Source organism: Frankliniella occidentalis, unplaced genomic scaffold (genome assembly GCF_000697945.3).
Source record: "Frankliniella occidentalis isolate FOCC.00 unplaced genomic scaffold, Focc_3.1 Scaffold41, whole genome shotgun sequence".
Lineage (NCBI taxonomy): Eukaryota > Metazoa > Arthropoda > Insecta > Thysanoptera > Thripidae > Frankliniella > Frankliniella occidentalis.
Window position 1 is genome coordinate 2,058,330 of NW_026267171.1, and position 21,016 is coordinate 2,079,345.

Here is a 21,016-nt window from a genome sequence, read left to right on the forward strand (position 1 = left end):
CTGTAGCTACAACTGTTTAACTACAAAAGGGGCGTGTGGCTGGTGGCGTCGGACATCGTTTGTTGCCCCATTTGGGACCACGTGTTTGTGACCACTTGTCGCCGCGACACGAGTTGTCGCTTGGACGCCTGCGAGGTAAGCCACGGCTTCTCTCTAATGCGTCTGTCGTGACGAGGACTTTGGGTTTAGGCTCGTTTTGACCCCAGGCCCATAAATCCTTTCTAAAGCGAAGAAGTGACGCCGTGTCAATCTAGGCGGGGGTCGATGACAGTCACTGAAAACGCCTGGAGGGTGGGCAATTCTTTCCTGAATCGGGGCCCCGCGGCCCCCTGTCCCTCCGAGCGCTTGGACAAGGCGAGAGCTTCGGAGAGGCATTGATATCTTTCGTTTTCGCTTTAGTTCTTAGTGCTGTTTATACTTCTGCTTGATATTCTAGCATTGGAGGAAGTAATGAATTCGTCTATAGACTGTTCAGTTTAAGCTGACTCGGGCACTGTCGGCTGTAGCTACAACCGCGTTGCTACAGACAGGGACGTACCCCGAACTAACGCCGCTCCGCACCGCCACGGCTCAGTTCGACTGGTTCGACTTCCAATACAAACAGACGCATGCTCATACGACGCAAGTTCCAAGTGTAAAGGACTATTCCGTGGGTGCATGTCATGTAGTTTAAGTAGTTCGCGACAGCTGCCGGGGTTAGTAGGGAGGTTGGAAACTTGCTTACATACGGACAGACTGTGGTGGCGGTGAAGCCAACAGACGGGCCGCCAGCTTTGGCGACCCCCCCCCCCTACCACCACCAACCTCCCCCTTTCTGCTGCCTCTCACCTCCCGCGAGGAGAAACCACTAAATCAGGTAGCGGCGGGAGTGGAGTACGGAACGGAGCCGCGCTCTTAGCCACATGCACGCCAGTGAACCGCAGAGCCAACCTGCCGTACCTGATGCGGGGGCCTAAAGCAGGGCCGAACTACAAACCGACACAACACAACCCACGCACTTCAAACAAAAGATGCTCTCAGAGGGGTAGGTTTTACACGTGTGTCAATATTGTTTGCGTGGTATTTGGATTTAGGTGATGTGGAGCATGTCTGCAAGCTCTGAAAATATCCACGCGGTGCGGTGCCTCGGGTGAAACGAAGTCCCCGACCTCACTGGGCGACCCCCTAAATTAAAAGCAGGCTAAAATGATGAGACAATGTTGACCGTGGCGCCGTGACGCACGTCGCCCGTGCTTGGCCACCCGCCTGCCAGAGAGCCTCCACCGCCCCACCCCTTCTATAGTACCCCGCGCTTGCCTTGCCCTTCCTGCATTCCGACCGATTCTGCCCCGACCGCCACTCCTCCTCCACGCTCACCCCTAGCGTCCCCGCGTTCGCCGGCGGTCGAGTCAGTCAGCCGAGCCGAGCCGAAAACTCTCTCCAAAGGCAAGGACGAGGTTCAACGGCCATATTTCCCGTCAAACTTGCCTCTTATTGGACATGTCGTGTAGTTTGTCAGATACTCCTCGAAGGCACTCAGAAGACGTCCGCCCGCCCCCACGCCTGGTGCGGATGAGAGCGCGAGGGGGGTGCGGCTGGGATGGCAGGGAGCGGACAGCCTCCCCTTCCTCTACTTGCCTGCAATCCTCTTTACGATAGATCGCATGTGTGCGTGCAGCCCCATCTCCAGTCTGAAACAATTCTGCCACAACATTTGCAGCTAAATTGCCGCAATGAAAAAAAAAAAAACGTTAACGCTAACGCTAACGTGAAAGCAGATGACTTACACGTATAGCGTTGAGCGTTGAGCAGCTCTAAACTCACACGACTGCGTTGAACGTGAACGCGGGGTGGACACGCATTGTACGTAAACGCGGCCGGGTCGCGGCGAGCGGGGCGCGGGGTGCGGCGAGCGGGGTGCGGCGAGCGGGGCTCGGCGAGCATGGCGAGCCTGGCGAGTACGGCGAGCGGGGCGCGGCGAGCACGGTGAGCACGGCGAGCGGGGCGCGGCGAGCACGGCGAGCGGGGCACGGCGAGCACGGCGGCGAGGCGCGGCGAGCACGGCTCGGCGAGCACGGCGAGCATGGCGATAGCGCGGCGAGCACGGTGCGGGCGGGGCGCGGCTGGGCGGAGCGCGGCGGGTGTTTAACGACTATTTTATGGGTCATAACCGAAGCATAGGGCTGTGTAGGGCAGCGGCCGCTGCGAAGTGTCGCTCATAGCGCTACGATGCTGTCGGTCTGAACAGCGCTACTGCTCAAGCCGGCAGGCCCCCGGCCGCCGGTGGCAGACACGCGAGAGCCCCACTGCAAGCGCGCCGCCTAAATAGATTGGACTACTGCTTGCGCGTTTCTGCTGCTTTAACTGGCGAACTTTGAACTGTACGCTTTGAACCTACAACTTTACGAGAGTACAAGCTGACGATAACTGCGTATCATCTGCTAAAAATCTTAACAAATATTGATCAGACAATGAAGACCCTATTTTAGAACTTCATTGATGAAGTTCCTTGAAGACTTGTTTATTCAAACGCTATGCAGGTCTCTTTATAACATTTGACAGGAAGTGGTACAGACCAACATGTCAATACGTAACACAGTATACACCTCGACGATCCACAGCCAGCGGTGAGCAACGTTCCTCGTTCCTGTGCTCTCTCTCTCCGAGTCCCAAGTCCACCAACGCATGCAGCGCCGTGACGTCCGCGCCTTGGGTCCCCTGGGGTCGGGTGGAGGCGGGTGCGCGGGCGGCCGCCCCCGTCGCACGCCAGCCTGGAGAGCACGTCCACGTCAGCGGAAGGATAATTATTGCACACGAGCGGGGCAATCAAGGGCGGCCCGAGAGTGAGCCTTTTCTATCGCGGCGCGGCGCGGGGCGGGGCGGGGCGCGCGGGGGGACAGCGAGACGACGCGACGCATTGCCAGGGGATTACCCTTGTCAGGGGAGGACAGGACAGCAGCGGCAAAGCCCCAACAAAGGGGCTGTCCTGGTATGGCGCGGCCGCCCGCAGTCCGCCGAGCCCGCCGCTCGGAGGGAGGAGGGAGGAGGGAGGAGGAGGAGGGGGCTCGCGGGATTTTCCTAATTACTACACTACTCGATCCAAGAGCTGAGGAAATGGGGATGAGCGGAAGCAGGGCAGAGGGAAAAGGTTTGGATGAGAGGGGGTTCATCTCTGTAGACTGCGGTAGAGCCAGAGGCAGGTGGGAAGGTTGACCCATGACAGGCGGGCAGGCCGGCAGGCCCGCGGCGCACCGGAGTGCTACGGGATTGCCCACCGATCGGGGGCCCCAGCGCCTCAGGCTCCAACTGACGTTCTCTCTGTTGCAGTATCGTGGTGGACGATGTGGACGGTGACCGCGAGGACGAGCTGATGGCCCTGGCGGACGCCCCGGGCGCTGTCGCCGAGGCCGCCGAGCTGGTGGAGGAGGCCCAGGAGGCGCTCGAGGCGCTGGTGCCGTGCGAGTGCGGCTCCTCCCACGAGAGGAGGGGCAGCAGGGACAGCCGGAGCGGCAGGGAGCCGATCGACGCGCAGCTCTGCTCCGAGCGCATCCGCCGAATACAGGTGAGGGGAGGGGCACGATGAGGCAGAGGGTCTCAACCGTGGGGGAGGGAGGGCTCCTCTACTCTAAAGTCTGTTCCCTTGGTGTGCAGGTGGAGGCCCAGAGCCGCAAGAACGAGTTCGCCAAACTGCTGGAGGAGCACGCTCAGGTGGTGCTACGCGTCAAACAGATGGAGCAGCGGGAGCAGCAGCTGCAGCATACCGAGGACCACCCGGCGAAGCAGGACCAGGCGCGAACGTCGAGAAACGACGGAGGGATGTAGACTATACCTTACGTTGACTATGGTCGTCTTCAGATCCATTCCTCATTTGGTGATGGGTTGAGGCAGAACCCATACTTATAGCTCTTGAATATCGAGAAAAGGAAAAGAAAATGCTCAGGAGCTCCCAAAGCTCTGCAACCATATGATTGATAAGTTGTACTCGTGGTATGCAGTGACCCACTTTGATCGCCTAAAGTACCAGCTTAAACGCAATTATTTCCAAGATTAGACTACAAAAACAGTTCATTTATAGCAAATTTATTTTTTTGAAAATTAGACAAGAGGTGTAAGTTTCCAAGTAGTCTGAAGATATGGGGGGGGAAAACGTTTATTTATGCTGTAAATGTTATTAAAGAAATACATTCTTTGCTGCATATGCAGTAAACTTTCAAGGTTTCATACCTTTCTTTCGAGATATTATTGGATCATATTGTTGTGATGTGATGAGATGAGCTGCTCCTTGATTGTGCTTGAAATGAGATAGCTAAAGGTCCTTGTGAACAAATTTGTGGATTTCAGAAATCATTCCATAAACCAAGTTGTTTGTTTCAGCTTCTTGAACTTAAATGGTGATATCACATATTGTTTTCTTTGTGAGCTTCTTTCTAAATTTTAATGGTAAACTGTAGATAGATTTATTATTGAATACTTATTCAAATGAGAAAGCGCAGTAAAAATGTTTGAACTTAGATCCTGAACATTGGAATGATTCACCCCTAAATCAGAACAGCCCTTCTGTGAATTAACTTGTATTGCTCTTGTTATTCGTTTGTTTTGTTTTTTTAAAGAAAAATAGCCTTTTTTTTAAAAGAAATGTCCATGGTGGAAGAATTTCCTGTTTTCTAGAACTCCTATGAACAATCACATTTTTTCAAGCTGGAGACAAAATTAACTGCAGTCATATTTTTGATTCATGGGAAACTTTTGATGACCTGTACTCTGTAAAACAAGTATTGACAATAAATGTAGGAAAAGACAAGCATGGGCTTTCTTTCTTTTATTGTCCAGCTTCCAATTTCATTAAAATACTGGCACATATTATGCACGCACTAGAAAAGTTAATATAAAACGGTAATGGGTAATCTAACCCAGTAAACAGGTTTCTGACAACAAAGAACACATTTCAAAAGATATCCTACTAGAAAGACAAATTTCACCTTGAGAAAAGGACAATATTTATTCCCTTCTTTTTTAAATAAAATTCTATCAGTTTGATGTTTAGTGTTTAGACAAGATGAATTTAATATTCTTTTTAATTTTTCGTAAAATTGATCTACTGATTGATAAGTCAAATGTATACCTAGTGTAAACATTTGGGTTATTCTTTGGACTGACTCACATCTCATGGTATGGTATGGTATGGTTAAAGGTCTACATACAACTGCAGGTATAAAAATTACTTCTTATTTACGATGGTAACTACAATGATGAAATGCCAGAGATAAACAACAAAATCCATAGACAAGAGAGCCTTAGCCCAATAGATCAAGTGTAAAAGAGCATTAGAAAAAGAGAAGCTAGAAACAGATGGACAAACAGCATGCATATGAGCAATGAAAATTGAATACACCCTAAAGGAGAGAGGTGAACAAGAGACATCAGTCAAAAATGAAGGAGAGATAAAAGATGAATAATCATAATTCACTACAATAAAATCAAGTTCATTGACAAACACATTAGTCATAAAAGACATAATTAAACTAGAAAGTCCATTGTAAAACCAACATCACCTCTCAAGATACACAGTATAGATAGAGTACTTGATGTTCAAGAGAGGTAACATTATGTTACAGATATTTTTGTGTTTTTAATTCAAGAGACTTATTTTTTGACAAAACAAGGTGTTTTGTTAATATTCTTGACACAATTGTTATGGCACAGTCATATAAAATGGAGAGGATGATAGAAAATTCATACATCAAACATAAAATGAAAGATGAATGTCTTGCAAGGTATCTATGTACAACTGATTAAAAAAATTGCAATCTATCAAATTGCAATTTGGAAAGATCCACACGAAAGACATTAAAGCCAGATCTTAAAACAAGTGATATATGACATATAATTACCACTTATAGTATCACATTTAAAACATGAATGCAAAGAACAAAATGGAATGTCCTATAAATATTGACTAGATTAACTATCATCTTCTGCAGATTGTGGTGGTCTGACTTGTTGCCTTGGAAGCTCATCTTGCAATTGCAAAATATGATCAACAGGCTCTGGTCGTCCATCCTCTCCTATTCTGCATGGCTGCACCAGCCCTTCACTGAAACAAATTTAAATAGAAAATTAAAAACTATTGACGTAAATGAGAGACAAAAACACTACAGCTGAAGGTTTAAAGATTCAGCTTAAATATAAGACTGCTAATCAGCTACCTTGAAAGCTTTGCCATTAAGTTAGCCAGTTGAACAGCCTCGTATTCCTTCTGTTCCTCAGACATGCCTTCCATTGGATTTGTACGTGGCGGCTCCCAACATCCGGTAACAGGATTCATTCTAAAATATGAGTCATAATAATTATAAACTGCTGACTATGTACACCAAACAAACAGACATGAAAAACTAAGTGCTTACTCATGGCGGTATTTTTTGTATTCTTCAGTGTCACTATCTTCACTCTCTGAAGAATAATTAGGGCCCTCATCATCCTCACGTCTTCCAGCTAAGAGGCCTCTGTTAGCCAAGAGGCCTGCAGCATTACCATAACCAGTGTACTTGATCATACGCCCCACTGTAACAAATGGCAAATTTTAAAACTCTATGTGTAGAAGAAAAGTGACTATGGGGCAGGAAAAGAACTAAACTAACCATTTTCCTTGCACAAGATAAACAGTAATTCAGCAACCAAATTCTTGATGTGTGCATTTGGAGATGTCAAAAACCTACAGAGCCTGTTACGGAGGGAATTCCCTTCCTCTGGACGACGGTGAGTTTCTTTCAGGGGAGGAAGAATTTGAAGACGTAGGAATTTGCGGAGAATACGGTGATTGCGAGCACACTCCACTAACACAGTCAAGACAGGAGCAAGAGCTTCTGTCTGAATCTGAGTCTGAAACAATAAGTCATTACAGAAAAGTGTTCCTCAAAATTAATACAACAAGGAAGAGCACCTTGTTTAATTGTTTTCAGTTCATACCTCTGCAGCTTCAGCCACATCTAATTTACTCTGCAGAATATGTAAAAGTACAACTATTGCTTCCATATTACTGCCCTCATACTCAATTAGATTTTCAACATTGTCTTTCTCAGGATGTGGAGTAACAAGAACTGAAAGACAGGGGGCTGGAACTGCAGTGAGCATATTCACCGTGTGGCTACACAAACAAAAGAATCGTTGGAACAAGATAAATATAATAATTCTAAGAAAACTAGGAAGAAACCTTTGAGTCTAAAATAGGTCAAAGACTACAGGCTTACTTTTGTAGGTCCAATTGTTTCTCTGGAGAGCTTGTAGTTGCTAGTAAGAGATCTCGCAAAATACATACTAGTCTTTGACCATGAGCCTCAGCTTCTTCATCAAGGTGGAGACCTTTGTCCTTGCAGCATATGTTAAAGAGCACTTTTAAAACCTCACAGAGAAGCAGACCCTAAAATTTTAAAAATAATTAGTCAAGTTGAAACAAAAATGTGTAGTTCAGAAACAATGATAAAAGGATATTTTGACAACCCACCTGCTGATTAGATAATTTTAAGGAAGAAGCCACACCCCCCACAGCTCCATGGGATTCACTATCCCCTAATGCTTGTTTCATTTCATAGTCAACTAGCTCCATTAGATATGTCATTCCATGAAGTTCATCCTTGAGTAGGGATCTGTAGCAGCAATAAAATAAAAACCATAACAATGATGCAACATACAATACATCCTGGTTTAGATGTGAAACAAGCCAATAGGTAAATCACCTGCTATCACTGTGCAATGCAGTGATAAGAAAGAGCATTTTCATATCAAAGTACTTCAATTCGTCAGGTATAGTTCTATCACGATAGGTGCGCAAGCGGAATAGAATTCCCTCCATGGTGTTATTTGTGCCACACATTCTTTGGGCTTTAGGAGAGTTAAATACAATATTGCTTAGACACTTCAGTGCCTCCAGGATAACTGAAAAAATGTATCAACAATTAAAAGACGTTAGAATCATGCAATCAACATCAGCAAATTTATTCAGAATCAACATACCTTCAAAGTTTTCATTCTCATTGATACGTTTGATTGCTTCTTCTTGGCTCACAATCCCAGCATGTTTCAATAACAAGTCCACATATTGGACATTGACAATATCATTTATGTCTTGCTTATCTCGACTTAAAATGCGAAGAGATACAAGTATGTCTTTGGTAAGGTATTCTGGCAGTGGTGCACTTAAAAATCTCATGAGACATTTCCACAAGCGCAATCTTCCATTGTTTTGATCCAGTTCGGGAAAGGTAAATGAGTTTGAATTCTGTTGCGTGAAAAATAAATTTAATATGAGTACCAGTAGCTGTTTCAAATGTTTCAGAATCAACACATTAATGTTTGCGAGTTGTGATTTATTTTTATTTTTGTAAAGATAACATTCATTGGGTTTTAGGTGAGGTTAGGAACTGATTTGACCAGGAGAGGCAGGATGCGATTCCATGGCAAAGGGAGCGCTAAGTAAGCGAATTATATCTGAATACTTTTAAGTGAGAACCTTAATAACAGACTTACCCTTTCCTGAAATTTCGACAAAATATTGGCCACTTCGCCGTGAGAGGTTTTGGACCCTTCTAAAAGGGCAATATCTGTGGCTTCCATTGTTCAATAATCTTGCTGCAACTATAAGACACCTAAACTTGGTGAAATACTGATAAATACTTTACTTTCACTAAGCCATTCTTTACCATTAAAAGATTAGAAATAAATTGCTTGACATGTTTGTATTTGAGCCGAAAATGCCGTCTGCTAAAACGTCATGACTACAGGTTTTGTGTGGTCACTTTGTCAGCTTGCCAGTCAGGAACGTACCTTGTTATATGAGAAATTGTACAGGAGGAAGCAAGCAAGAAAGTGTGTGTGTTCTTGTTGGTGTGTTCTTGGTAGTCATGAGAGAATAATTTTAAGTTTGTGTAAAGTTGATGTAAAACGAAGTAATTTATCACAATTACTTGTCAGAATGGCGTTAAATTTAACTAAAGCTTTGCAGATGAATGTAAGTGACATGTCCCTTTATTATGTTTATATTTTTGATTCATTAAACTAAAATTGCTTTCTGCTGTCAGAGGTTAGTAAGCTTTTCAAAATGTTTGGTTTCCAGGTATTTATTAAATCAGCAAGCTCTGCCCTTCGACAAGAATGTCAAATTTCTACTACTGCAACATGTCACAGGATTTCTGTTGGTCGATACAAACGTCTGGAGGGTCGTTCCCAGCTCCTGACCTATGAGCAAGCCACTAAACCTCATGAAATTGCTCATTGGAAAAGTTGGAATTCTTGGAATACGAGTAAGTGTTTGCCATATGTTTATAGTTTTGAAAAATATCCTTTCAAAAGTAGATACTCTTTATTTCTTGTATGTTTAGGCAATCTTCTTGGTGGTCGACGTACCCAGCTCACTGCAATCGAAGATATGTTTATCCGGAGGTTTATATATGGATCCTGGTTTTGCAGTGTTGTAGGAGAGCAAATTATCATCAAACGTCAGCATAATATGATACGTATAGCATTTTTAATTTCTAAAAGAATGAATCCTCAGTCTGTATATTTTCTTACTGGTTTTTCTGAGGAAATGCTTAGTATTTGGTTGCACTGCCCAGTAAAACTAGAGATACAGGCAGTTGAGCCCTTTGAAGGATTTGTTAAGGTTCTTGATCCTGCATAGGATATTTTTTTCTGAAGCGGATGATCAAGTAGAACTGTTAATATTTTCCTTTTTTGAAGGAACTGTTTATATTATAAAAAATAAAATACAAATGAAGCAATTTTGATCACTTTACATTATTTAATCAGCCTTATATTAAGTATAAATAAATAATAAATAATTAATTAAAACTTCATATTAATCTACTGTCTGCGTTGTGGCCCTAGGTGAAGTCTTGCATTTTCAGAATTGGGCTGTGAAGATGGACGGCATTCCTCACGTTGTGACTCTGATGGCCAGTCACAAGTCTGGCCTGCACTATTCCAAACGGTGCCTCCCTTGCATTCGAATTGAACAGGCTTACTATGCACACACCGATAGTACTGTAAAAGAAAAAAATTCAGAAATAAACAAAAATGGGGTTTTAAAAATTAGGTACATGTAAGCACATTTTACAACAATATTTTGTTATACCTTATTACAATCCATGTGGTCAATGAATTCACCCTCTTTGCATTCTGCCATTGGTATATCGTTGGAGCTATCTGTTGTTGAAGTAGCTGGTGTTGTAGTTGAAGTTGTTGGTGCTGCTGTTGAAGTTGTTGATGTTGTACTTGCAGCTGTTGTTACATCGTCCATTGGACTGCTGATTGTTGGTGCTTCTGTTGATGGGGTGGCGGATGTAGACGTTGGTTTTGGGGTGGTTACTGTTGGCTTGTATGCAGTGCTGGGTTTAGGAGGGGTAGGTTCAGAAGGAGGAGTACTTGGTGGCCGAGCCCATTCAGGCTGAAATTAAGCAAAAGGAGCATAATTTTTATTCTGTCTGTAGTGTGACTTCATTTGTATTTGTGGTTGTACAAACTTACCCGAGGTGTCGTTGACACCGTTGGAGTTGGAACAACATAGTCTTTCATCTCTTTATGAAGAATTTTGATGAGTGGATTCTTTTCTCCACATACACCTCTAAAGTCGTCCATATCAATAGCCCAGTTCATGGCTCCAGCATATCCCTTAGATTTGATCCAGTCCATCTTGATTTTAACGCTTCTCTCATTCTCATAACCAACCCACTGTGTTCCTGAGCAAACAAAATATCAATATTAGTTTTCAATCACGAATTTTCTAAGAAAATTATCACAAACACTCCCCCACACTTACCCTTGTATGCGTATGGGCATTTCCCTACATCATCCCATTTCTCGGTCCACCCTCCCTCCTTGTCTTGCAACTCCAGACAAATCTTTAAGAAAGATAGACGAATAAAAAAACATGTCACTGCATTGCATTACCGTTGCGTTGGGCCTCGTGCCGCGCGGTGCCGTACCTCGTAGTAGGCGAGGAAACCCTTGGCGCGGGTGTAGTTGCCGGGGGCGCCGCCGCCCGCCTCCTTGTTGATGTACGTGCCTATCTTGTAGTCCTTGTTGCCCTGCGACAGCGTGAAGGAGCGGCCGTAGAAGGGAATGCCTATCACCAGCTTGTCTGGCGGGCAACCGTAGTCGACCCACAGCTGAACACCGTCGTTCTGAAACCACAGGCGAGTGTCTCATAATAAGTACACCGCATGTTACATTCCGACCATTTCTTGTTGGGACTTCCCTTCCACTCTACCTACCACGTTCAGAGTCTCGTAGGCCCACTGATCCGAAGGACGTTTGTAGAGTGGGCTGTGGACGTCAGCAAAGCCTGCCCAGTTACCTCGCAAGTCATAGGACATGACGTGGATAGCGTCTAGCTCACTGGAAGCGTTAGAAATGCGAGTGTCAGCATCATGAGCGTACTAGCGCCTGCCGATAGGCAACCTATTCGACACCACGAGCCGAGGTGTGGATGCATACTCACGCGCACAGCTCGGGAACGTGGTAGCCTTCGTTGAGCCTAAACTTGGCGATGGGCACAGCCATGGTGATCTCCCACCGGTCCCCGAACGCCCGCCGCAGCTCTTGCACGAAGTACAGGAACACGTCCTTGTCTGAGAAGGAGCCGCCACGGTCGGCCGCGCCAGGGTACTCCCAGTCAAGGTCGAAGCCGTCGAAGTCATACTTCTCCATGAACTCTGTGGGGCAAAAGTGTCGAAGTTGCTGGCCGAGGAAAGCAGACGCTGCTTGCAGCAAGGTGGACTTACCGACGACGCTGCGGATGAACGAGTCCCTCCTGCTCTTGTGGTGCACGAGCGCCGAGTACTTCCGGCCGCCCTCGCCCCAGCCGCCCACCGCCAGCTCCGTCTTCAGCCCGGGGTACTTCTTCTTGAGGTCGGTGAAGTTGCGGAAGCCACTGTTTTCCACGTCGTTCTGTAAATATCGTCGGCATCCCGGTCAGTGTTAACAGTATATTTAACTTTGTTCGCCAGGGCCAGGACCAGGACTGGGGCTTCCCTATGTGGAGCCGTGCACCGGGCGGGCGTCCGAAAGCGGGAAAAAGGGAGTGAGACGCTCGCCCGGGCGATATAGCCCCCTCTCACTACCTCTCGTTTTCGAACGATGCCCGCCCGGTGCAGCGGGGCGCTGCTTGCTTCCCTCACCTCGGGGTCCAGGACGAGGACCTCCCACGTCACGTTGGAGACGCCGATGAAGGAGTAAATGACGTGCGTGCACAGCTCGGCGGGCATGTCGTCGATGCCGTACGCGCCGATGCCCGGCCGGTAGATGGCCCAGTTGCTGAAGTAGCACACCACCCTGGACGGCTTGTCCGCGCCCGCGCACAGGAAGAGCGCGGGCAGGACGGCGATGAGCAGGAGCATCGGCGGCGCCCGGGCCATCGTGGACAAGAGAGAACCTGCGGAGGGCAGTGGGGGCCGTAAGAAAGGGGTCCTCGGGGGCGGCGGGGATAGCTGCTCGGGTAAAGAGACTCATGGCACCTCGCAGTAGCTCTTTATGCTCGGGGGTGCCCCGGGGTACTCACACTCGCGGTGCTCGAGATGCTGCAGGCGCCTCTCCGGCGCGGCGGTGCGGGATGGACTGAGTTCTGCCTCGAGTGGTGCCTGGTGGCTCGGCTCCGGGTACCCCTTCAGAGGTGTCCGTTATCCCTCCCACCCGGGTGTCGCCGTCAGTCGCATTCTGCTTGTGGGAGGAGGGGAAGAGTGAGGGGGGGGTGTCCACCCACGGGACTCTCTGGTCGGGTAGGCTGCCCTACCCCAATGAATGATTTACACGTACAGGGGGGGGGGGGAGAGGGAGAAGCAGCGCGGGCTCGTGGATGTTGTGTTGGGCGTATCGTATCGGAGGTCCAGGGACGCGGTGTGCTGTACTTTGGTTCGACGGGGTGCTTAATCAACAGCAACTTTCTCCGGAGAGGCGTTTAAGACAAAGACTCCGCTGAAGTGCGGAGGGAGGGGAGGGGGGGGGGAGTTGTGACGCATATAATGTGATGAATTCGCTGTACTTGATCAAGACCATAAGGACGGGAGAGAATTATTCAGATTTGACTGGCGCCTGTTCTATATGTTTTGTGCGGGATTGTCCAGAAACAACGTCCCCTTTCCTCAGATTCATACGGCAAATTACGTGGGAGGTCGGCGCCTGCGATACTCGGGGTAGGCCATCCCGCAGTACAGACATGCACGGCTGGCACGATGTTGCCTGCCTAGCAGGCGCTATGAGACCTTGAACAGGCTGAACTTGGCAATTTCATTTTCGTAACGGCGAGTGACGGACGTATACTTTCTGGATGATCCCTTATCTTACCGAAAATAGTATGTACACACTGACCAGGACAGCTAGATTCTTGTTAGAGGCCATTCAAATATTATACACCACCCTTTTTGGGATCATCTTTCGACCCCTCCGTCCCCCTGTCTCAGTTTTGATCACGTTTTGACTTACCCCCCCCCCCTCTGGACGTAACATTTTTACATTTCTATGTCGATCCCATCTCAAACATTTTAATCCAATTATGAGTTTCGCGTTGTACCATGTCTAACCGCAAGGTCACAAACCCCCGTCCCCTAAAAGTGTGACGTAATATTTGAACGCAAACGCACCCCGTGCACTTCTGCGGGGGTGCGGGTGGGTTGCCTATCGCTCCTGTCCGCGGAGCCTTGCAGGCCGAGCGAGTAGGCAACCCGCCCGCACGTAGGCATGCGGTACAGCACAACAACAGGAGTGAGCGGGGTTTAAACAGCCACCTATGGCATGCTTGGCGCAACGGTCCAGGTGGGAGTTTTCTGCTGTCCATGCTGATACCCGCTGATTAGGCCCGGTCATCGAGGGGTCATGACCACTTTCGCAAGTTCGACATACAGGAAAATGATGCCCGTTCTTCAAAAAAAAAAATTGCAAAAATTGTAAAACAAATCTCGGATAGACTTTAAGGGTCCCGACAGAGCCGTTTTGACTCAGCTTAGGCAACCCGCATTACACAGTCACTTTTCCTCTATTTCCCCGCTTCAAATCGAGGTTTTGACGGTTTTTTCGGGTGCAGTATGGTGATATCGCCATTTACTGCACCCGAAAAAACCGTCAAAACCTCGATTTGAAGCGGGGAAATAGAGGAAAAGTGAACGGGCATCATTTTCCTGTATGTCGAACTTGCGAAAGTGGTCATGACCCCTCGATGACTGGGCCTACCGCTGATACCCCATTCCATTCACTTATCAGCGTTGCTGCCGTTGTCACGGCCGCACGTACGGGAACGGGCGCAAGTAGGAATAAGGCCTTGTCCCCAGGGTATTCGGGAAAAGAGGGGGGACGGGGTGGAGGGAGATACCAACTGCGACTGGAGCCAACTCCAGCGGGGCGATGCGGGGCACTTGAGGAATCGGTCATTGCTCTCAAACGGTGCATGGTGTGTTGTGTGAGTGGAGCCCCCTCTCCTGGGGGACCCCCCCCCCCCTGCCTCCCACCTTCCATGTTTATGTGTCGCCAAAAGCCAAGTCCAGATCGAGTTGTCTCCGTACGAGCGGGTCTGGTTCGGAAAAAGTGGGTCACTCTTGGCTCGTCTCTTTGCCACACTAATGGCGTTGGGTTGACAGTTGAGACGGAAGAAAGTATATGGCCGCTCGTAAAAAGAAAGGCAAGAGGAAAAAAATGCGAGGGGCAAAAAATTAGCAAGGCAGGAGTATCCCAGATTCAGGCCGACTGTTCCGCTATCTGGAGACCGGGGCATCTCTTTGCTGATTACTTTCCAAAGCCTCAATAAGGCGACGTAGGTGGCAGCCAAGGCAGGGAGGGGGAGGTTGCATGCGGTTGGAGCGGCCGCGGGCCAGCGGGGTGTGTCGTCCAACTACAGAAGCGGGTCCAGACCAGTTTTGTAAGGGACGATAGGCTACGCATGTTGCCAACTACCAGGATGGAATAAAGAAATTTATTTTGCGTACCCACCAGACGTTTTAAAACGGAAGGATTCGGGCCTGGGCTGAGCTAAAAATAATGCGGGACTTCCCTGCACTAGGTAGGTGCCTCCCAAGCTAGACAAGTGTCATCTTTCCGACGTCTTCTAGTGGTTCAGGGTACAGGCATATTTTAGGGCCAAAATAAACGTGTATACAAGGTGGGCCACAGGGACAGAATATTTCTGTAGCGCATGCAGCCATGCGTACAGTGCATACATGTGTACAGTATCTAAACCGTGCTCCGGGTCTATGGGCCACCCACGACGCAACAGTAGGTGCGTTTGCCTATTCGATTCACCCGTAAGGCACCATGCGCCTACGATACGACGCCGGCACGGTCCGAAAATGGAGGTTAATCGTCTATTAGACGTTGATTAAAATAATTCACAGAGCTTTCAGCTTTGGCTCTCTCAAGAAGAGACCCATAAGACAACAAAGCACCGATGAGTCACGCACGCACGCAACGCACGCCAGGCATATGCAAGCCAGGCACGTTGGAGGAAGAGTTTGACTTTGGCCCACGGCCAAGGCAGGAACGATAAGGCCTGACGAAAATGTGCGCCCAGTCCAAGGATTCGGGACGTGCTGACAAAGGGAATGGCCGATAAGTGACAACAATGGTCCGCTTAAGTTATTGTCTTTTAATAACACAAAAATGACAAACTCAATAAACCCTGTGTTGCCGGTCCATTCTCATTATTTGATATTAATAAATGTATGTACAAATTAATCATCCTCAGTCGGAATTTTGCCATCCACTCCAAAATACTCTTTAAAAATATAACCACAGTTGTGGTTTTCAAGGTATTTAAAAAATTCACCCATATCCATGTGTCGTTCATCTTTACACTTGTTGAACGATGTTTCTTCAAAAGAGGAAAAACATCGTTCCAAGCAATCTTCTTTTTTCTTCAGCATGATTTTTTTCCAATTCATACTTCTTATCTAAAATGGAGACATAAAGTAAATGTTGATGGATGTCAAAAATATTCAAACACAGATCACTATTTTAAAGGCCAAACCTTTCTCCACACTTCATCACAGTCCTCTTCGAATCCTTCAAGGCAAATTATGCCAGGTCGACCTGGTAACATAAAGCCAGCACAACAGTGTTGTGAGGCATACGCCAAAATATTCCTGCGCTTATCCTTGTTATAAATGTGGTGTGAGTAAATCCAAATCCTGACAAGTTTCTCTGTGTTAATTTTAACAGTAGAAGAGTCGACAGGTATATTTTGTTTAAATCTGAGAGCATTTTCTTGTAGCCATGATACTGCCGAATAAATGCATACTTCTCCTCTTTCCAAATTGCTTATAAACTGATAAAGTTCTTTATTTATTGTAGCCTGCTGCTGCTTGTCTAGTAATTCACTTCGCACAAACATTTCTGGTTCGACAGCAGGGTAATCAGGTGGCAAAGTAACACTAACTTCCAGCTTAATCTGAAATATTAAAACAAAAAGAGAATTGGTATAACAAAAAAAATGCAAATACCGGCTCACGAGGTTCTACCTCTGATTCAATCAGGCATGAGACAGCTGTTACCTCTACATCAAGGTTGATAATGAATGACACAAGCGGTGGTGTTGCGTGGGGTGAATCTACATATTGTTTCATATCATCCAATAGGCTAGGTGTGATACGCAATTCATTGTGGCTAAACATAGATTGCAGCATTTCTAGCTCAGAAAGTTGAACAGGAATTGCAGCCATTCCTATCGATTTCTATGCTTTGCTCTTTGCTTTCTGCCAGTCTTCTCTTCTGCTACGACCACAACATAAACACGCAAAACACCAACATTGAAAAGTTTCCTGGACATGTTTGCTGTTTGTTTATATGAGCCACTTCGATTGCACAGACCATAGTGTAAACCAACTTCGACGGTTATTACTGAGGAGAGCTAAGCCATGTATCAAGAAACTTAGTATGTAAAACTTTAAAACAACTTCACGACGATGTGTTTCGATGATTAGCCAACCGTGATTTTGAAAAACAAATGAAGAATTGGCGTAAACAAAAAACAAGTGACGGAAGCCAATGCACAACGACGCAAGTGACAGGACAGGGCGTTGCATCCACGGGTTAAGGACATTTTAGCAGCGAGCAACAGGTATAGAAAGCAACAAATTTTGATTTTTAGAAGGATGTTGGCTGCATTATTTTCAGTCCATCATTACACAAAGCGCAAGCCTGTGTTGTGGTTGATTGGAAACAGCCAAATCCTTCATCATAATCAATCTGTTCTCTATTAGGTAACAGGTAACAGTGATTCATGCTGGTGTTTGTACCAGCATTAATGTTCCATATTTCTTTTACCTTGCAGAGATGGATAAGCTAAGGAAAGCTCTAAGTGGGGAGGAAAACAACGGTGAAGATAATTCTATTCTGAGTCCAGTAAGTATTGTTCAATCATCTTTTTACATATTTCTAACCTTATTCTAATATTTCTGGTTAGTCTAGGTTGTAATACATCCATTATGTTCAACAGGTTTTTGATGCTGCAACTTTTAGCTGGTCGACACGTATTAAAGGCTTCATCATATGTTTTGTCGTTGGAATCCTGCTCTCATTGCTTGGAAGTGTTGCATTGTTTTTGCATAAAGTAACAATATTTGCTGTTCTCTATACATTTGGGAATGTTACCTCAATGGCCAGGTACCTGATTTTAATTTGCAATTTCAAAGTTGTTACTGTTTTGTTTGATTTAATATAGAGTAGCAAAGGAAACATTACTGGTTTGTTTTTTACAGCACATGTTTCTTGATGGGCCCCATGAATCAACTTAAAAAGATGTTTGCCTCAACACGTGTCATAGCAACAATTTTAGTTCTTGTTCTGATTTGTCTGACCTTGTTTGCGGCATTGTATGTAAGTATCCTGTCCATTTTTGCTTGTTGTAGTGAAAATATCTTTTGTATTGATTTCATTAATAAGTTCTATTTTTCTTTTCTTTTTTTTTCCAGTTGCATAATGCTGGGCTAGCTTTGCTGTTCATCATACTGCAGGCTGTTGCTATGACCTGGTACTCTATCTCTTACATACCCTATGCTCGGACAGCGGTGAAGAAAACTTTCACTGAGTGCATCGCCTGAAAGGTAAACTGATGCTTAAATATCACATATCCATTGCATTTCCCCTTTTTGACTGAAAATGAAAATATCTAGTTTGTAAATATAATATTGATAGTATGAAGAAGGTGCAGGATATTACTTAAAGCAATGTGTTGCATTTTTAACTGTCATTTTTTTGTGAGGAGCTGTTGTTTGCCATCATGTGGTTTTCTCTTCATTTTATGTGGGCTGTGAGGATGAAAAAGAAAGCACAGATTTCAGGACTTTCCCTTTCAATTATTGTTATTTATTCACTGCACACTTTATTTTTTTAAACTTAGATCAGTTAATTTTGAATGGAAGAAGACCAATTTTACGTGAATGAAGTTGACATTGAATTAATATAATTTTGAACCTAATTAATGCAGTCTTAATATCTGTCTTGAGATAATTATCTGTCTTTCCTTGCATCTGAACTATTTTGTTACCTGTCTTACAGTATTTTTTAAGGTTTGTCTCAAAGACTTCTACAAAGTTTCTGTTAGCTGAGAGTAATTGAACCATTAACACGTTGAATCCCACGTGACCACACATATGATCACAAAGCACGTGATTAATGCCCCCCTGGGACTCAACGTGTTAACTTATGAGGGACCATTGGGGTTTCAAACCTTGGACCAAAAAGGCATAAAACCTTGAAAAAGGTTGCCTCCATTTTATAATCAAAATCTCCTATAAATACCTGCTCAAAAATAATACGTTAGCAGTAATTTATCAGGTTCTCTTCCCTGTTCTGGAAGTAGCTTATTGAATTATCCAACCTGAAAATGAATTTATATTATTAGTGTTTTTTTTCGCTTCCCTTAAATAGGCATTTTGGCCAACACTTTTACACAAATGTAATAGGAAGACTGTAGATCAGAACTTTCACTTTGGTATGCTGATTTTTCATATATTTCCTTCACTTTCATTTAATTTAAAATATATTAATTAAGTTTACTTATTTACATGTAGAGTGCTGGATGCTGTGATCATAAGTGTGTATATTATGTACTATAATTTGTAACAATTTCCATGATTAAATTCATGTGAATACATCTTTATTACGCACATTCAATTGACACATACACAAATCCTTTCAACATCAATATATACACTTGGTAACAAAATAAGCAGCACACCCTTCTCTCACTCGACAACATAGACTTCCACCAAGATGAAAAATTGCTAAAATCTGCAATTTTTCCTGAAAAAATAGATAGCATATAATCATACTAAGAGTCAAAGCACTTTGTGGAAAGTGGTCAGTACTTAGTGGAAAGTTTATACATGTACCTAAATTGCAACATTTAGCGCCACAATATTAATTGCAGAACCTTATTTAAATTTAAAAGTCAGCACTGAGCAGTGTTCAATGAACATTGAAGTAGAATAAATAAAGCACTCTATTGAAAGAGGCAAGAAGGGCTCATAAGATTTTTTAAACCACAAACTTACCACTGTGTGACATCTTTATGGAATTTGCTGGATAGTTACTTGGTTCGAAATTTTTAATATTTACAAAAGTGGAAAATTGGCAGGTCAGGTAGAGTTCTACAAACACACGGAGGTAATTCTAGATAGAAGGATACAGTTCATCATCACACTTACATGAAAGCTTAACATACACAAATCACAGCTTTCTCTTACATGCATTGTTCTCTTCATTCTTTTCAAAATAACATTGACTGGCAATTGCTGAGGAAAATTAGAAATTTCAAATGAAACAGAAAGCATCTTCTTTGTAGTATATAATGTGATTGCACTTTACATTCTTTGAATACACCATTACCTTTTTTTGAGGCAATTGCGAAGTGTTGTGTCACAGTATGATGCCTTGACTCTGAAATTATTACTTTTGAGCTTCTTTAGTGGTTTTGAATGATTTGCCCATAATTGAGCGTGGAAGGGAACTCTCACTGTCAACCATGCATATTGGTGTTTAAGCTCAGACAAAGCGAGAGCTAATCTGTATCATTTTGTTGGATATCTCTGAAATTAGGAATACAGTACCTCACATTCCAAAAACTATATCAATAGTTTTACTTTTATACAATTTTGGAAGCTGATATTATGGCCTGCAGTAAGCAGTTGTGCGTGAGCAGTAATGCCTAATGAGTATTTTACTCATTACTCAGCCACAAAAAGCATTTAAATTTAAGTGAGTAGAATTATCTAAAAGTTTAGGAGTATGTGAACATTTTTGTAACAGTTTAGCTGCATGCTGCAGCAACAAGTCAAGCGTAATAATTCACTGTAACACAGTACAAATGCACTAGACAGTTCTAGTGATTGCTGATGGAATTCTTATCAAAATCTAAAACTTTTGATTCATTCTTCAATCTCCCATTGGTATTGGGAGTGAACAAAATATAGCCTTTAATATAGTGTAATTTGGATCACCTTTTATATTGTAACCCGTTTTAAAAGTCGTTTCTGCTGCACCACATTTTCCTTGCGTTCAATACGCAACCAAAGCAGTAACAGTAACAATTGCCTGAAGGCAGGCCAACGAAGACGTTCCTTATTTTTTTTTTCAAGCACCGGTTTCAGGTCACGGCTAAGTGGTGGCCAGGCGCTGCCTCTGCTTCTTCACGAAGTCCAGGGCCGTGCGGTCGTTGAGCCGCGTCTCCAGCACCTCGAGGATGGGGTGGTCTGCCGACAAATCAAGGGATGTGAGTGAGGGACGGGGACCGACGGAGACCTCCTGCAAGGACGCGGGTAATTGAATCCCCTAGCAAAAGGGAGAACGGAGAGGAGGGGTAGGGGGGTGACTCGACTCGCCCAAGGGACCGCTGGCAGCAGAAGCAGGGGCGCGAGTAGACCAAGGGTAGGCCACGACACGCGCAACAGGGCTGTGGCTCGGGCTGCGCTGCGCTGTGCTCTGCTGAGCTGCCTACTCCACAGGTCGCAGGCGCAGCAGCAACCCCTGCCCCTCATCCCCCTGACGGTCCTCAGGGCCATTGGGG

The 21,016-nt window shown here is 45.2% G+C and overlaps 7 protein-coding genes across 8 annotated transcripts in view; 3 read left to right on the forward strand and 4 right to left on the reverse strand.

Moving 5' to 3' along the window:
• Nucleotides 1–4,780, forward strand: part of LOC113216139 (uncharacterized) — a 52,704-nt gene extending 47,924 nt beyond the window's left edge. For both annotated transcript variants that reach the window (XM_052266586.1, XM_026435888.2), the window contains 2 exons: nucleotides 3,307–3,541; nucleotides 3,631–4,780. In XM_052266586.1, coding sequence (XP_052122546.1) covers nucleotides 3,307–3,541; nucleotides 3,631–3,801 — 406 coding nt within the window. In that variant the 3' untranslated portion in view covers nucleotides 3,802–4,780. The remainder of the gene's footprint in view (nucleotides 1–3,306; nucleotides 3,542–3,630) is intronic.
• Nucleotides 4,781–4,783: 3 nt separating this feature from the next.
• On the reverse strand, nucleotides 4,784–8,732 carry LOC113216132 (synembryn-A). The gene is made up of 10 exons (XM_052266585.1): nucleotides 8,503–8,732; nucleotides 7,990–8,254; nucleotides 7,713–7,911; nucleotides 7,481–7,622; nucleotides 7,227–7,396; nucleotides 6,946–7,123; nucleotides 6,618–6,858; nucleotides 6,384–6,540; nucleotides 6,186–6,305; nucleotides 4,784–6,073 (listed from the first exon to the last, which is right to left on the reverse strand). Exons 1-10 carry the CDS (start codon nucleotides 8,587–8,589, stop codon nucleotides 5,941–5,943), a joined length of 1,692 nt encoding a protein of 563 aa, XP_052122545.1. The 5' UTR covers nucleotides 8,590–8,732; the 3' UTR covers nucleotides 4,784–5,940.
• An 83-nt stretch (nucleotides 8,733–8,815) lies between these two features.
• Nucleotides 8,816–9,752, forward strand: LOC113216165 (28S ribosomal protein S24, mitochondrial). Its single transcript, XM_026435916.2, has 3 exons — nucleotides 8,816–8,983; nucleotides 9,089–9,275; nucleotides 9,354–9,752. Exons 1-3 carry the CDS (start codon nucleotides 8,948–8,950, stop codon nucleotides 9,650–9,652), a joined length of 522 nt encoding a protein of 173 aa, XP_026291701.1. The 5' UTR covers nucleotides 8,816–8,947; the 3' UTR covers nucleotides 9,653–9,752.
• On the reverse strand, nucleotides 9,750–12,665 carry LOC113216157 (endochitinase). The gene is made up of 10 exons (XM_026435907.2): nucleotides 12,530–12,665; nucleotides 12,150–12,403; nucleotides 11,754–11,919; nucleotides 11,471–11,684; nucleotides 11,244–11,367; nucleotides 10,956–11,153; nucleotides 10,790–10,871; nucleotides 10,498–10,709; nucleotides 10,106–10,417; nucleotides 9,750–10,014 (listed from the first exon to the last, which is right to left on the reverse strand). Exons 2-10 carry the CDS (start codon nucleotides 12,384–12,386, stop codon nucleotides 9,835–9,837), a joined length of 1,725 nt encoding a protein of 574 aa, XP_026291692.1. The 5' UTR covers nucleotides 12,387–12,403; nucleotides 12,530–12,665; the 3' UTR covers nucleotides 9,750–9,834.
• A 2,918-nt stretch (nucleotides 12,666–15,583) lies between these two features.
• LOC113216065 (RWD domain-containing protein 2B) lies at nucleotides 15,584–16,924 on the reverse strand. The gene is made up of 3 exons (XM_026435770.2): nucleotides 16,503–16,924; nucleotides 15,980–16,399; nucleotides 15,584–15,902 (listed from the first exon to the last, which is right to left on the reverse strand). Exons 1-3 carry the CDS (start codon nucleotides 16,668–16,670, stop codon nucleotides 15,684–15,686), a joined length of 807 nt encoding a protein of 268 aa, XP_026291555.1. The 5' UTR covers nucleotides 16,671–16,924; the 3' UTR covers nucleotides 15,584–15,683.
• A 13-nt stretch (nucleotides 16,925–16,937) lies between these two features.
• Nucleotides 16,938–19,111, forward strand: LOC113216075 (vesicle transport protein SFT2B). The gene is made up of 5 exons (XM_026435783.2): nucleotides 16,938–17,068; nucleotides 17,282–17,352; nucleotides 17,447–17,613; nucleotides 17,709–17,826; nucleotides 17,922–19,111. Exons 2-5 carry the CDS (start codon nucleotides 17,284–17,286, stop codon nucleotides 18,048–18,050), a joined length of 483 nt encoding a protein of 160 aa, XP_026291568.1. The 5' UTR covers nucleotides 16,938–17,068; nucleotides 17,282–17,283; the 3' UTR covers nucleotides 18,051–19,111.
• Nucleotides 19,112–19,680: 569 nt separating this feature from the next.
• LOC127749242 (BAI1-associated protein 3-like) overlaps nucleotides 19,681–21,016 on the reverse strand; it is a 10,568-nt gene continuing 9,232 nt past the window's right edge. The window contains exons 6-7 of the mRNA XM_052266599.1: nucleotides 19,840–20,016; nucleotides 19,681–19,735 (exon numbers count right to left, since the gene is read on the reverse strand). Coding sequence (XP_052122559.1) covers nucleotides 19,681–19,735; nucleotides 19,840–20,016 — 232 coding nt within the window. The remainder of the gene's footprint in view (nucleotides 19,736–19,839; nucleotides 20,017–21,016) is intronic.

Coding starts and splice junctions, on each gene's coding strand:
- LOC113216132 (XM_052266585.1), bottom strand. CDS start 8,589: ATGGAAGCCACAGATATTGCCCTTTTAGAAGGGTCCAAAACCTCTCAC. Junction 8,255..8,502: donor TGTCGAAATTTCAGGAAAGG/GTAAGTCTGTTA, acceptor TTCACGCAACAG/AATTCAAACTCATTTACCTT. Junction 6,074..6,185: donor TTAATGGCAAAGCTTTCAAG/GTAGCTGATTAG, acceptor AATTTGTTTCAG/TGAAGGGCTGGTGCAGCCAT.
- LOC113216065 (XM_026435770.2), bottom strand. CDS start 16,670: ATGGCTGCAATTCCTGTTCAACTTTCTGAGCTAGAAATGCTGCAATCT. Junction 16,400..16,502: donor TTATCAACCTTGATGTAGAG/GTAACAGCTGTC, acceptor TTAATATTTCAG/ATTAAGCTGGAAGTTAGTGT. Junction 15,903..15,979: donor GTGATGAAGTGTGGAGAAAG/GTTTGGCCTTTA, acceptor TCTCCATTTTAG/ATAAGAAGTATGAATTGGAA.
- LOC113216157 (XM_026435907.2), bottom strand. CDS start 12,386: ATGGCCCGGGCGCCGCCGATGCTCCTGCTCATCGCCGTCCTGCCCGCG. Junction 10,872..10,955: donor GTTTCCTCGCCTACTACGAG/GTACGGCACCGC, acceptor TCTTTCTTAAAG/ATTTGTCTGGAGTTGCAAGA. Junction 10,418..10,497: donor CGGTGTCAACGACACCTCGG/GTAAGTTTGTAC, acceptor GCTTAATTTCAG/CCTGAATGGGCTCGGCCACC.
- LOC113216075 (XM_026435783.2), top strand. CDS start 17,284: ATGGATAAGCTAAGGAAAGCTCTAAGTGGGGAGGAAAACAACGGTGAA. Junction 17,353..17,446: donor ATAATTCTATTCTGAGTCCA/GTAAGTATTGTT, acceptor TATGTTCAACAG/GTTTTTGATGCTGCAACTTT. Junction 17,827..17,921: donor CCTTGTTTGCGGCATTGTAT/GTAAGTATCCTG, acceptor TTTTTTTTCCAG/TTGCATAATGCTGGGCTAGC.
- LOC113216165 (XM_026435916.2), top strand. CDS start 8,948: ATGGCGTTAAATTTAACTAAAGCTTTGCAGATGAAT. Junction 8,984..9,088: donor CTAAAGCTTTGCAGATGAAT/GTAAGTGACATG, acceptor TTTGGTTTCCAG/GTATTTATTAAATCAGCAAG. Junction 9,276..9,353: donor TTGGAATTCTTGGAATACGA/GTAAGTGTTTGC, acceptor TTGTATGTTTAG/GCAATCTTCTTGGTGGTCGA.